This window comes from Myotis brandtii, unplaced genomic scaffold (assembly GCF_000412655.1).
Source record: "Myotis brandtii unplaced genomic scaffold, ASM41265v1 scaffold217, whole genome shotgun sequence".
NCBI lineage: Eukaryota > Metazoa > Chordata > Mammalia > Chiroptera > Vespertilionidae > Myotis > Myotis brandtii.
In genome coordinates, this window is record NW_005358137.1 from 1267528 (window position 1) to 1282591 (window position 15064).

General features: G+C 39.1%; 1 protein-coding gene across 8 annotated transcripts in view; it reads right to left on the reverse strand.

Annotated features, from left to right (window-relative positions):
* Positions 1–15064, reverse strand: part of KIZ (kizuna centrosomal protein) — a 119799-nt gene that overhangs the window by 13490 nt on the left and 91245 nt on the right. The window contains exon 11 of one of the 8 annotated variants that reach the window (XM_014539480.1): positions 4128–4348. The exons of the other annotated variants lie outside the window; for them this stretch is intronic. Coding sequence (XP_014394966.1) covers positions 4329–4348 — 20 coding nt within the window. The 3' untranslated portion in view covers positions 4128–4328. Of the gene's footprint in view, positions 1–4127; positions 4349–15064 lie in introns of those variants that run through there. 8 annotated transcript variants of the gene reach the window in all.

Consider the following 15064-nt stretch of genomic DNA (forward strand, 5'->3'; position numbering starts at 1 on the left):
TTTTGCAGAAATGAAAAAAGAAGAGTTGGGTCTGGAAAAGGAATGACAAAGGGAGATGCAAACAATACCATCACTACAGCTAGCAAAAACGACCTTGCACTGACAAAAAACTGGGCATCTCCGAAGTGTGTAGAATTTTAAAAATTAAATTTAAAAAATATTTTCTGTCCACTGAATTTCCAGCTGCTGTTACTATTCATGTATCTCTACATCCATGCATTTTTTTTTAAAAAAATACAATACACTAGATGTGTTGCTGATGCAGCAAATCCAGTTGTCTTTGCAAAATAAAACAAAAATTGTGGGATATATTTCTAAAATTAATTCTAAAGATAAATATTATCACTTAAAATCCAGAAACCACTTGTCTAGTAATCTGCTCAAATGAAAATGAGAAAGTATGAAGATATGGGTGCTTTCACTGAAAATATTTATCTATATTTAGGAATTTTTCAAAGGCCATAAGTCTGCGTGAATGTGAGAAGCACAGGTTGGGTCCACTTTTCACATCCAGACTTCCCACTCCACCAGGAGTCCTGGGCCTGTGAAGCTACTGCCCAGGTTTCTTTGTCCTCTCACAGAGAGGGCTGATGCACAGAGAATATCCTAAACCATATGAGTGAGTTGCCTGAAGATGCTTCAGAAAATAGATATTTATATCATATTCTTAATTTCTATGGAACAATTAAACAATTACGGCTGAAAATAAATGTCAGGCTTATAACTGAACTTTAATGAATGTTCCAAAACTGAACTGAAACAATTTTGCTGGCATTGCTTCACATGTAAATTTATAACCACAGTCTCTGACACTTAATTGTTCAATCATGGGAGGTGAATTTTCAAGTTTCAAAGTCATAGAATCTTTGATTGAGTAATCTTGATCAGGAAGTTATAGTTTATTGGTATAACTAAATGGTTTAAAAATATTTTTAGCAATTTGTACTCAATTTACATAATGAGAAGAATCAGAAATAAAGATATTAATATTATCAATGTCATTACCTATAGTAGGGCCAGGAATAATCACTAATTAAGATGAACCAGATGTTAGGGATGTAAGATATGAAGACATCCCTCCTCAGCTCCTGTAGTGGAGGATGGAATAGTGTCTCCCCCAAAACTCCTATCCACCCACGGATGCCTGCCAAAAAATGAAACTAGACCACCTTCTTACACCATATACTAGCATAAACTCAAAATGGATTAAAGACTTAAATGTGAGACCCGAAACCATAAAACTCTCAGAAGGATACATAGGTAGTAAACTCTCTGACATAGATCGTAGTAATATTTTTTTCTGATCTATCTCCTCGGGCAAGGGAAACAAAAGATAAACTAAACAAATGGAACTACATCAAGCTAAGAAAGTTTTTGCACAGCAGAGGAAACCATCAACAAAACAAAAAGACAGCCTACTGAACGGAAGAAGACATTCACCAAAGACACATCCTATAAGGGGTTAATATCCAAAATTTATACAGAACTCATACAACTCAACACCAAAAAACAAACAATCATTAAAAAACGGGCAGAGGACTGAATAGACATTTCTCCCAAGAGGACATACAGATAACCAATAGACATATGTAAAGATGCTCAACATCACTAATCATCAGAGAAATGCAAATTAAAACCTCCCACCTGTCAGAATGGCTATCATCAATCAATCAACAAACAAGTGGTGTGGAGAAAAGAGAACCCTCATTCATGGTTGATGGAATTGAAAATTGGTGCAGCCACTATGGCAAACAGTATGGGAGAATCTCAAAAAATTAAAAATAGAACTGCCTTATGACCCAGCAATTCAACTTCTGGGTATTTATTCGAAGAAATCCAAAACACTAATTTGCAATGATATATGCACCCATATGTTCATTGCAGTGTTATTTATAACTAGAGGCCTGGTGCACGAAATTCACGCACAGGTAGGGTCCCTAGGCCTGGCCTGCGATCAGGGCCCATCTTCCCCGGCTGCTGGCAGCCAGCCCTGCCCCCTGCTGCCAACATCGTGGTCACCCTCTGTGTGTGGGGCGACTGGCAGGGTGATTGGGGCCCTGGCGCCGCCCGCATCAGCCGCCACCCACCCCCGGTTCCTGGTTTCCCATCGGCAATCAGAGCCTGTCGGCCAGGGGGAGGGACTGAGAGGTTGGCCATTCCAGCCCACTTGCCAGCCCCACCCCCCGCCACCACTGGTCGCCCTCTGTGTGTGGGGCAACTGGTGGGACGATTGGGGCCCCGGCGGACGTGCTGCCACCCATCCCCAGTTGCCCATTCCCCATCGGGCAATCGGAGCCTGCTGGCCAGGGGGAGGGATAGAGAAGTTGGCTGGAAGGTCCTGATTGGGGCCTGCAGGCTGGGGGTAGCTCCTGTGTTGAGTGTCTGTCCCTTGGTGGTCAGTGTGCATCATAGCCAACTGGTCGTTCCACCATTCAATTGATTTGCATATTACACTTTTATAGATGGATAGATAGATAGATAGATAGATAGCCAAGATATGGAAGCAACCTAAGAACCCATCAATAAATAATTGGATAAAGAAGATGTAATACATATATGCAATGGAATATTATTCAACCATAAAAAAGAATGAAATTTTAACACTTGTGACAACACTGATGGACCTAGAGGGTATTATGCTAAGTGAAATAAGTCAAACAGAGAAAGACAATTACCATATGATTTCACTGTTATGTGGAATCTAAAAACCCCCCAAAAAACCAACAAACCAGAAATAGACTCATAGATACAGAGAGTTGCCAGATTGGAGGGGGGTTGGGGCCTGGGTGAAAAAGGTGAAGAGATTATGAAGTACAAATTGGTAGTCACAAAATAGTCATGAGGATGTAAAGTGCAGCACAGGGAATATAGTCAATAATACTGTAATAACTATGTATGGTGCAAGGTGGGTAGTAGACTTTGGGGGGGGGGTCGTCACTTTGTAAGTTACATAAATGTTTAACCACTATGCTGTACACCTGAAACTAATATAAAATGTCAACTGTAATTGAAAAAAAATTCATGTCCACCCAGAACCTCAGGATGTGACCTTATTTGGACATAGGTTCTTTGCAGATGTAACTAATTAAGGCTCTCAAGATGAAATCATCCTGGATTTATGGTGGCCCTAAATCCAATGACAAGTGTCCTGAGAGGAAGCGGAGTGGACACAGAGACACAGAAAAGAAGGTGATGTAAAGATGGAGTTATGTTGCCACAAACTAGGACCCACCAGGAGCTGAAACAGGCAAAGAAGGGTTCTCCCTGGAGCCCCCAGAGGGAGTACAGTATTGCTGACACTTTGATTTTAGACTTTTAGCATCCAGAACTGTGAGATAATACATTTCTGCTGTTTTCAGTTTGTAGTGCTTTGTTACAGCAGCCCTAGGAACATACATTAAGCCCTAGGAGAGTTCACTGGTTTTGCATCCATGGATTCAACCAACTGCAGATGAAATATATATTTAAAAAATCCCAGAGAAAGTTCCAAAAAACAAAACTTGAATTTGCTACTACACTAAATCCGAGCACTACATTAAATCCATGCGAATGAAGTGATGTGTTGGCATACCCTGCTGTAGCCAATATGAAAATATAATGCCTTTTTATATAAGGAACTTGAGCATCTGTAGATTTTGGTGTACACAGTGCGGGGAAGGCATTGTTAGGGGAACGGGTCCTGGAACCAGTCTCCTGAAAAGACACCAAGGGATAACTGAAATACACTCCCTGACCCCTGATTTTATTAATATATCTAACGCCCAAGCTATTCATTCTCTCCACTTGAGTCTCTTATGCAAAGTGAGAGTATTTCACATGACCTCCAAGGGCTCTTTCAGCTTTGAGACCTCCTGCCCCATGGTTCTCAAACCTGGGGAGTCACCTGAGTGTTATAAAAGGCTGATGCCTGGCTCTTGCCCCTAGAGGTTCTGATATAACTGGTCAAGGGAGGATCTGGGGCATAGGCAAATTGTAAAACACCACAGAGGATTCTATTGTGCAACCACCGAGAATTTCTCTAGGCATGAAGGAGTTCATTTCCTTGACTACAGGGGCATCCAATCAAGTGCACTAGTCAGAAAATTGTCTTTCATTCTTTAATAACTACGTTAAATAAACACCGCTACCTTGCAACATCATGAGTGAGGAATGCTTTGCCATAGAAAGGAGCAGGCTGTAGGCCGAGTGGGGCAAGTCCCAGCAGCCTGACCACTGCCATAGAAACAGGGCCATGTGACCTGCAATGGGCAATTCAGAAGCATATGGTGGTTCCTTGGTTTTGCATGAATTGGGGGTCCCCTATCTCAGGTGCAGCAGGTAATACGTCTTTACTGATTCTTGAACATTTCTGGGAAGGGACAAATGAGGAACAATCTTAAAGTCTCAGCAGTGGAGGTATCATGCCACTGTACTTTGGCAGTCCAAAGTTATCACCACAGTCTTTTCTCTCAAGATAAATCTAGTCACCAATGACATTGTGGCCATTGTATGTTTTCAGTTCTTTTCCAATATGAGGTAAAACTCAAGTAATAATGTTTTGGCAAGCACTGCCCAGGACCCCAAGTGGCACCCTTCAAATTTATGCTGACCTCCCACAAAGCTTCTAAATGGAGCACCTTAGCATGACTTTGAATATTTCAGCTTGCCAAAGAATACCAGTGAGAAATGGCACAGTCAGGCAACCACTTTCAACACAGCTTGACCATGAGAATTGATGTCAAAAGAATAAGAGGCTGAATGGACATTCTCAGAGGTTTAATCCTCTTGAGATAAAAGCTGAGAGCCCTTTTCACATGGAGCTTAAGGAGATGAGTTTTGCCAGGATGGGCACGTGGGTGGGAAAAGTATTGGTGGAGTGAATAACTGAAAGAGATAGTATTTTGGCCTGAATCAACAAGCATTTAAAGAAACTCCTTTAATACTCTCATTTTTATTCATTTGTTTGACATAATGAGTGCCCACTGTGTGCCAGACACTGTGTTAGATGATTGGTTTGTATGACATTTAGCATAAGCTGCATCATTTGCTAAAACTAAAATTCACTTCATTCTCAAAGGTAAATATAATTGAACACAAATAAAATTGTCAATGTGAGAACTTCCCCTTTGTGGTTTAAGTAGTTCAGGAGTCTTTCCCTTATAATCTAGATAAGCATTGCTTTAATCCTGGCCTAAGTGTTTCAGGGGAACACTGACCTGAATATCCTCCTATGAGCATGTGGTCTCAGGCCTATGTGTACCCAGATTTGCTGCTCTTTATAAAGGGCATAGCTCTCGGTACAATCCATACTCAGAAAACCTTGCAACCTTCCAACCTCTGTAAACCCAATACAAGACAAAGGAAAGTAGGGCTATCTGTGTTCATCATTACTCTCTAAAGCATCCTTGCAGAGTTAATCTTTTGTTATGATATACGCTGATGTTTAATTAATCCAGGCATCCCGATGCAATTCTTAAATCCTGAAGTTTGAGTTCTAGTCAAGATCCAACACACTAGCTATATGGCTCTGAGCAGGACTCAACCTTTCTAAGTTTCTGTTTGACCATCTGCAGAATGTTACTAATATGTACCCCAAAAGGCTGTTGTGAAGATTAGAGAAGACAGATGCTTAGTGAGGGCAAAGACCCAGTCTTTTGCTGTCCTGGTATTTCCAAGTAAAGATGTTTTGTTACATGCAAATGATATACTATTTACTACATATATAAAATTACACATTTCATAGATATCAACATTAACCTTTAATTTCTATCTGAATTCTTTAGTGGGAATAACTAGACTAGTAAAAAGGGGTAGACTGTGTTAGGAATAGATCACAGGCTGTGAGAATACTTACTTTGGTTGTGTGTACGGCTGTGTGTATGGAAGGGTTTCTATGTACACTTTAGTACAGGTTATAAAAGCTAGAATTATGAAACCCACACTCCCTATAATGGTGATTAACAAAGCAGATGCCTTCTAAGTGATAACAAACTCTTAAGGATGAGCCCCTCTTATAAAAAGACTGATGTGAGGGCGTATAAAGGAAGTAAGAAAGGGAAAGAGAGAAATGAGAATGTTGGCACCTTTGATTACTTTGATATGGACAGAGAATCACAGTCTCTTAACATTGAAAGTGGGTCAGAGTTCCCAGAAATGAGAATTTCTTCCAGTGCCTCTCTAGAGAGCAGGTTCCTGCCATGATTCAAGCACCCAGCACAGAACCCCACAGCTGGAAGACACTCAGTTTGGTTTTCCTGATAGGAAGAGCCAGAAAGTTTTTCTGTTATTGAGCTGTCAATTCCTTCCCTGCAGCACTCACAAACAGGGTCTCCTGAGGTACACTCTATAATTATGATCGATTAATGTTCTGCCTTGTACATGGCAGCTCTGCAAGTATTTAAAGGTAACTGCTGTGCCCTTCTCAAGTTAAACTTCCCCAGGATCCTCATTGTTCTGAAAATGGTATAACTTCAGACCCACCCATCCATTCTGCCCAACCTCCTGGTGGCCTGCTCTGGGTCCCAGCTCTGCTTCTTTCTTTACTATATCCCTTCTGAGATGGCTGCAAAGCAAATGAGGTCACACAGAAGGATCCACACTGATGAAGACTGCTTCTGGATCACTGACAGTTACCATTGTGACCTGCTAGTCATCAATTCAGGGAGCAGCTTTAACAAGTAACTTAATCATAGCATCATCTGGGTTTAGTTACATTAAAGTAGCCCCAAGTGTCTTTATTAAGCAATCTTATCCACAAGGGAGACTCCCACAAAAAGAACCACAGGAAAATGCTGATGATAATTTTAGTGTACTGGTGCCCTCATTAGACATAAGGTTTTAAATGTTCCACATGTATGTGTGCATATTTCCCAAAATGTGTTCCATAGAACATTAATTGTGTTGGCTTCTATTAGACAAAGTATTCCATTTTCAAATTGTTATTTGATTCTAGGTTCCACACTTTTAAATGGTTCATTTACTGAAAGTCTTCTAAAAGTCTTCAACATGCTCCTGTGCATGGTGCATGCTGCAGAGGGAGAAAGACCAGATGGTTTAGCCACAAGGTATGTATTCCTTGCAATGTCTTTTGGGAGGAGCAATACACAGAACACATTTGGGGAAATGCTGCATCAGATCATCAACCTTGTAAGGCAGCACATCAAGGGAGGACTACCACCTGGTGATCAGGAACCCTGCAATGCCCTCACCTGTGTGCACATATGGCAGAAGCAGTTGGGCCTTGACCAGAGAGATCCCCAGGAGCCATTTCATCAGCTTTTTGAGATTTTTCTCTAAGGGCTTCTTCATGGGACTAGTTAGATGTTCCAAAGGTACCATGGAACTCTCTTCAAATATAAATATATATTTATAAGTCAACATACTTCTGGATTCAAATCATCAATTGAGTTCTACAATGGGAATTTCTTGCAGAAACTAATTTAGTGGTACTATCAGGAAGTGTGGTCTACGAGGAATTATGGTAGCATTGCAGCTCAAGAAGGCAAGCAGCTGTCAGAATAACAAGCAAGCTGGCAGTATCCAGCTGCACTTCCAGGACTCATCTCAGGCTTACTCTTTTTGTGGCACTGCACCCCCAATTGCCCCTACTTCTTTTCCGTCTTGAGTTTGCTTTGTAAGGTTCCTTTTAACTAGATGTCACGGTTTGAAATGCTGGTGATTGTGGGGCTACTGCATAAGACCAATACTACTACTAATATTCAGATGAATATTATTAGAAATAACAACTAACATGTATGAGTGTCTAGTATATGCCTGACATTTTCACACACATGACATCATTTCAATTTTAAGGCAATATTGCCAGGTACTATGTATGTCTGCTTTTCCAATACAGAGGCTCAGAGTGGTGCAGAAATGATCAGGGAATAAAGAGCAGACACTGATGGCTGATGCCGAAGACCAGGCTCAACTGCCACATTTCCTCAACCCCCAGAGGACAGCCTCTGGTATATTCCTTTTTTAAAATATTCTAGAACTAATTCAGCCCATACAAATAGGAATGCCTCAACAGAAGTATTATAAATGGGAAGGCAGAATCTATCTTAAATCAAACTATATATTTGCCTTACTTTACTAAAGGCCAAATTTCTAAATAACATGACAAAAGATACAAAAATTTAATGAAGAAATGATTGTAAAGAACTTAGTATTAAGCAGAACCAAGGTGTATGAGGCCCTCAAACATTAACTTCATGAGAGATAACAGTTTGTGGGGGATAAGACATGAAGTGTGCTGGCAAGGACAGAATGGCAATGCTTGAACAGAGTAAATGGTTTTAAAGTTTTGTTGTTGTTTTTTTATGTCTCCCAAGCTACTTTATTTTTTTTTAAAATATATTTTATTGATTTTTTACAGAGAGGAAGGGAGAGAGATAGAGAGTTAGAAACATCGATGAGAGAGAAACATCGACCAGCTGCCTCCTGCACACCCCCCACTGGGGATGTGCCCGCAACCCAGGCACATGCCCCTGACCGGAATCGAACCTGGGACCCCTCAGTCCGCAGGCCGACGCTCCATCCACTGAGCCAAACCGGTTTCGGCCCAAGCTACTTTAAGTCTAGTATTCTGGCATACAATGTGCATAAAACATTACAAGAAAACAAAACAAAAACAAAAACAAAAAAACCCTGCCAACTGCCTTCCACCCGTAAATAAAAAATAGAGGGTCTGTTCCAGTCTTTGGAGTGAGTGGTATTGTGGAATAGAGGATTACCTACTGTGACCCCACACAACCTGCTCCCAGGAGGTTATTGCACCTGTACAACAGCTGGATGTGGTCAGAATTGAACCCAAATAACCCACAAAAGGGCATCCAGCTCAGGTTTTCAAGAAGACCATTCCACTGAGTCTCACAGATATTTGCTACAAAAGGCCACCCCATTAAGGCTGGGAGTCATAGCAGTTCTATCTAATACATAGAAACAAACTCAAAGAGACAACTAAAAAGAAACAACCCCCAAATGAAAGAAAAGAAGGAATCTCCTGAAAAACAGCTAAATGAGATGGAGGTAAGCAATTTATTAGACAGAGTTCAGAGTAATGATTATAAGGATGCTCAATGACCTTAGTGAGAACTACAAGGAAATTAATGGGAACTACAAGAAACTGAGTAGGAAATACATCAGCATGAAAAAGGATATAGAAACCATGAATAAGAACCAGTTGGAAATGAAGAATAGTATATCTGACATCAAAAATACGCTGGAAGGAATTAAAGGCAGGCTTGATGAAGCAGAGGATCAAGTCAATGATTTGGAAGACATGGAAGAAAACACACTCAGAGCAGCAGAGAGAAAAATATAGTTAAAAGCATGGGGACAGTATAAGGGAACTTTGGGACTATATGAAATGGAAAAACATCCATAATAGGGGTACCACAGGGAGAAGAAAGTGAGCAATAGATAGAGAAACTGTTTGAAGAAATAATGACAGAAAACTTCCCGAACCAGGTGAAGGAAAAAGTTACACTAGTTCAGGAGCATAGAGAGTTGCCATCAAGATGAACACAAGAGACATACACCAAGACACATCATAATTAAAATGGCAAATGTCAAAGATAAAGAGAGAATCTTCAAGGCAGCAAGAGAGACAATCAGTTACCTCAGGAGTTCCCATAAGGCTGTCAGTTGATTTCTCGACAGAAACACTACAAGCCAGAAGGGAATGGCATGAAGTATTCAAAATAACGAAAAGCAACAATCTGAAACCAAGACTACTCTTTCCAGCAAGGTTATAATTCAAAAATTAATGGTGAAATAAAGAGCTTCTCAGACCTAAAAAATGCTAAAGGAGTTTATTACCACCAAACCAGCATTGCAGGAAATACTAAAGGATAATACTAAGGAAAAAAAAAAGAAATAGAGAGAGGTACATAGGCATAAAGAATAAAAATGGCAATAAATAAAAAAAATCAATAATAATAATGGCCAGTTTGCTCAGTGGTTAGAGCATCAGACCATGGACTGAATGGTTGTGGCTTCAATTCCCAGTCAAGAACTCGTACCTAATTTGGAAGTTCAATACTTGGCCCCAGTTGGAGTGTGAGCAGTAGGCAACCAATTGATGTGTCCCTCTCACGTCAATGTTTCTCTCCCAGCACTCTTCTGCACTTCCACTCTCTCTAAAAAAATTAACTGATAAATAGCCTCACTCCTGGGGTGAGGATTAAAAAAAGTAATACCCTTAAATGTAAGTGGATTAAATGCTCCAATCAAAAGACATAGGGTACCTGAGTGGATAATAAAACATGACCCATATGTATACTAAAGGAATTTATTACCATCAAAACATGACCCATATATATGCTGTCTACAAGAGAGCCACCTCAAACAAAAGACTAAGACAGGATGAAAGTGAAGGGATGGAAAAAAATATTCCATACAAATGGACACAAAAAAGGGGGTATAACAATACTTATATCTGACAAAATAGAGTTCAAAACAAAGACCATAAAAGTGACAAAGAAGGTCACTACATAATACAAAAGAGATCTATCCAAAAGGAAGATTTAACTCTGGTAAACATATCTGTACCTGATATAGGAGCATCTAAATATATTTTTAAAACTTCTGGAGGACTTTAAAGGAGAATTAGAATACAGTCATAGTACTGTATTACTTTAATACACCACTAACATCACTAGATAGATTTTCCAGACTGGAAAAAAAATCAACAAGGAAACAGTAACTTTAAAAGACACATTAGATCAAATAGATTTAATTGACATTTACAAAAGATTTCATCCCAAAGCAGCAGGATATATATTCTTTTCAAATGCACAAGGGACATTTTCAAAGACCACATTTTAGGACAAAATAAGCTTTTACAAGTTCAAGAAGACTGAAATCATATCAAGGATCTTCTTGGATCACAATGGCATGAAACTATAAATCAACTACAATAAAAAACCTCAAAAACATTCAAACAGATGGAGGCTAAATAGCATGTTATTAAACAATGAAATCAAGGAAGAAATAAAAAACTTCCTGAAAACACATGAAAACAAAAACACAATAACCAAAAATCTATGGGGCCTAGTTATGAGAGGGAAGTTCATAGCATTATAGGCCTCCCTCAAGAAATAAGAAAAAGCTCAAGCCCTAGCTGGTTTGGCTCAGTGGACAGAGCGTCAGCCTGTGGACTGAAGGGTCCCAGGTTCGATTCCAGTCAAGAGCACATGCCCGGGTTGCGAGCTCAATCCCCAGTGGAGGGCATGCAGGAGGCAGCCAATCAATGATTCTCTCTCATCATTGATGTTTCTATCTCTCTTTCCCTCTCCCTTCCTCTCTGAAATCAATAAAAGTATATATATAAAAAGAAAAAGCTCAAAAAAAATGATCCAATGCTACAACTTAAAGAATTAGAAAGAGAACAACAAGAAAAGCCAAAGGAAGTGAAATAAAGGAAACAATAGAGATCAGAGTGGAAATAGATGACATAGAGACTAAAACAACAATACAAAAGATCAATGAAACCAAGAGCTGGTTCTTTGAAAAGATAGCCCTCGCTGCTTTGGCTCAGTGGATAGAGCATCAGCTGTGGACTGAAGGGCCCCAGGTTCGGTTCTGGTCCAGGGCACATACCTGGGTTGCATGCTCCATTGTTGAGGGCATGCAGGAGGCAGCCTACCAATGTTTATCTCTCATCATTGATGTTTCTATCTCTCTCTCCCTCTCCCTTCCTCTCTGAAATTAATAAAAATATATATTTTGAAAAAAAGATAAATAAGATTGATGAACCATTGGCCAGAATCATCAAGAAACAAAGAGAGAGAACCCAAATAAGTAAAATTAGAAATGCAAGAAAAGTAACAACTGACACCACAGAAATACAAAAAATTGCAAGAAAATATTATTAGCAACTATATGCCAACAAGTTGGACAACCTGGTTGACATGGACAAATTCCTGAAAAAATCTAATCAGAAAACCTGAATAGACCAATAACAACTAATAAAATTGAAGCAATAATATAAAATACTCCCAGCAAACAAAAGCCTGGGACTGGATGAATTCACAGACCTGTTTTACCAAATAATGAAAGAAGAATCAACACATATTCTCCTCAAACTATTACAAAAAAAATTGAAGTGGAAGGAAAAAGAATTACAGGCCAATATCCCTGATGACCATAAGATGCTAAAATCCTCAACAAAACATTAGCAAATAGATACAACAATACATTAAAAATATCATACACCATGACCAAGTGTGATTTATTTTAAAGATGCAAGGCTGGTAAAATATTCACACACCAATAAATATGATATATTATATTAACAAAATGAAGGATAAAATCACATGATCATATCAATAGATGCAGAAAAAGCATTCAACAAAACCAAGCACCGATTTTGGATAAAAACTCTCAGCAAAGTGGGAATAGAGGGAACATACCTCAACATAATAAAGGCCATATATGACAAACCAACAGACAATATCAAACCCAATGGGCAAAAACTAAGTGTTTCCCTCAAGAACAGGAACAAGACAGTTGTTCGCTTTCATCAATTTCATTCAAAATAGTACTGTTAATCCTAGCCACAGTGATTAGACAAGAAAAAAATTTTGTAGCAGGATACAAAATCAACACCCTGAAATCCATGGCACTTTTATATACCAATAATAAACTCTTCACACATGACATAATATTGCACATAGAAAACCCTATAAATTCCACTAAAAAACTACTAGGTTTAATTAATGAATTTGGCAAAGTAGCAGGATACAAAATCAACACCCAGAAATCCATGGCACTTTTATATACCAATAATAAACTCTCAGAAAAAGAAACTTAAAAAAATCCCATTACCAACAGCAACAACACAAATCAGATAACTGGGAATAAACTTAACTAAGGAGGTAAGTAAAAGGCCTGTACTTGGAAAACTATAGTACATTAAACAGGAAATAGAGGAAGATACAAACAAGTGGAAGTATATACCGTGTTCATAGAGTGGAAGAATTAACCTCATTAAAATGTCCTCACTACTCAAAGCAATCTACAGATTTAACACAATCACTACTAAAATACCAATGGCATACTTCACAGATCTAGAACAAATATTCCAAAAATTTATATGGAACCAAAAAAGACCTTGAATAGCCTCAGCAATCTTGAGAAAGAACAAAGTTAGAGGGATCACAATACCAGATATCAAACTATACTACAAAGCCATTGTAATCAAAACAGCCTGGTACTGACATATGAACAGGCATCTAGACTAATAGAACAGAACAGAGACCCCAGAAATTGACCCATGCCATTATAATCAATTAATATTTGACAAAGGAGGTAAGAATATACAATGAGTTCAGCTGGTGTGGCTCAGTGATCGAGTGTCGACCTATGAACCAGGAGGCTACCGGTTCAATTCCTGGTCAGGGCACATGACCAGATTGCATGCTCAATGATTCTCTCTCAATGAAGTCTCTTCAATAAAAGGTGTTGGGAAAATTGGACAGGTAAATGCAAAAAGAAATGAAATTAGACCATCAACTTACACCATAAACTCAAAATGGATAAGAGCCTTAAATGTAAGTCTCAGAACTATAAAAATTCTAGAAGAAAACATAGGCAGTAAAATTTCAGACATCTCATGTAGCAGTATTTTCACCAGTACATCTCCTAGGGCAAGGAGAATAAAGAAAAAAATAAACAAATGGGACTACATCAAACTGAAAAATCTTCTGCACAACAAAATGAAAAGGGAACCTATGGTTTGGGAGAGCATATTTGCCAATGATACATCTTGATAAGGGGTCAATTTCCAATATATATAAAGAACTCATAAAACTCAACAAAAGGAAGACATACAATCCAATTAAAAAATGAGCAAAGGACCTGAATAAACACTTCTCCAAAGTGGTCATACAGATGGCCAAGAGAAAAAATGCTCAACGTACTAATCATCAGAAAGATGCAAATTAAAACTACAATGAGGTATCACCTCACACCTGCCAGAATGGCTACCATCAACAAATCAACGAATGATAAGTATTGGTGAGGATGTGGAGAAAAGGAAACCCTAATACACCGCTGGTGGGAATGCAGACTGGTGCGGCCACTGTGGAATAATATGGAGTTTCCTAAGAGAATTAAAAATGATACTGCCTTTTGACCCAGCGATCCCACTTCTGGGAATATATCCTAAGAAACCCAAAGCACCAATCAGAAAGGATATATGTACCCCTATGTTCATAGCAGTGGTATTTACAAAAGCTAAGATCTGGAAACAGCCCAAGTGCCCATCAGTACATGAGCGGATAAAAAAACTGTGGTACATTTACACAATGGAATACTATGAGGCTGTAAAACAGAAGGATCTCTTACCCTTTGCAACAGTATCGATGGACATGGAAATTATTATGCTAAATGAAATAAGCCAGTCAAAGAAAGACAAATATCACATGACCTCACTTATATGTAGAATCTAATGAACAAAAGAAACTGACAAACAAAACAGAAGGAAGCAGGGCAGGGGTGCAGTGTGGGGAAGAGGTTAACTAAAGAATTTATATACATATATGCACAGCCCATGGACGCACAAAATAATGCAGTGAAGGCTGGGATGGGGTGGGGACTGGCTGGAGGTTGGCAAAGGGAAGAAAATGGGGGGCATCTGTAATACTGTTAACAATAAGATAAAATTTAGAAAATAAATAAAATTAGAACTGCTAACTATTTTTTAAAAAAATATATTTTATTGATTTTTTACAGAGAGGAAGGGAGAGGGATAGAGAGCCAGAAACACCGATGAGAGAGAAACATCGATCAGCTGCCGCACACTCCCCACTGGGTATATGCCCGCAACCAAGGTACATGCCCTTGACTGGAATCGAACCTGGGACCCTTGAGTCCGCAGGCCGACGCTCTATCCACTGAGCCAAACTGGCCAGGGCGAACTGCTAACTATTGATAGACCAATGACAGGTTGTTGGAATTGCAATTTCTTTAAAACTTTTAATGGCAAATAGCTCTTACTACTTCTAGGCTCATCATACCTCTTTCTGCATGATGAGAAGGAAGCTTTGAAATCCTGGTACTTAACTTTCTCTTCTCTTAT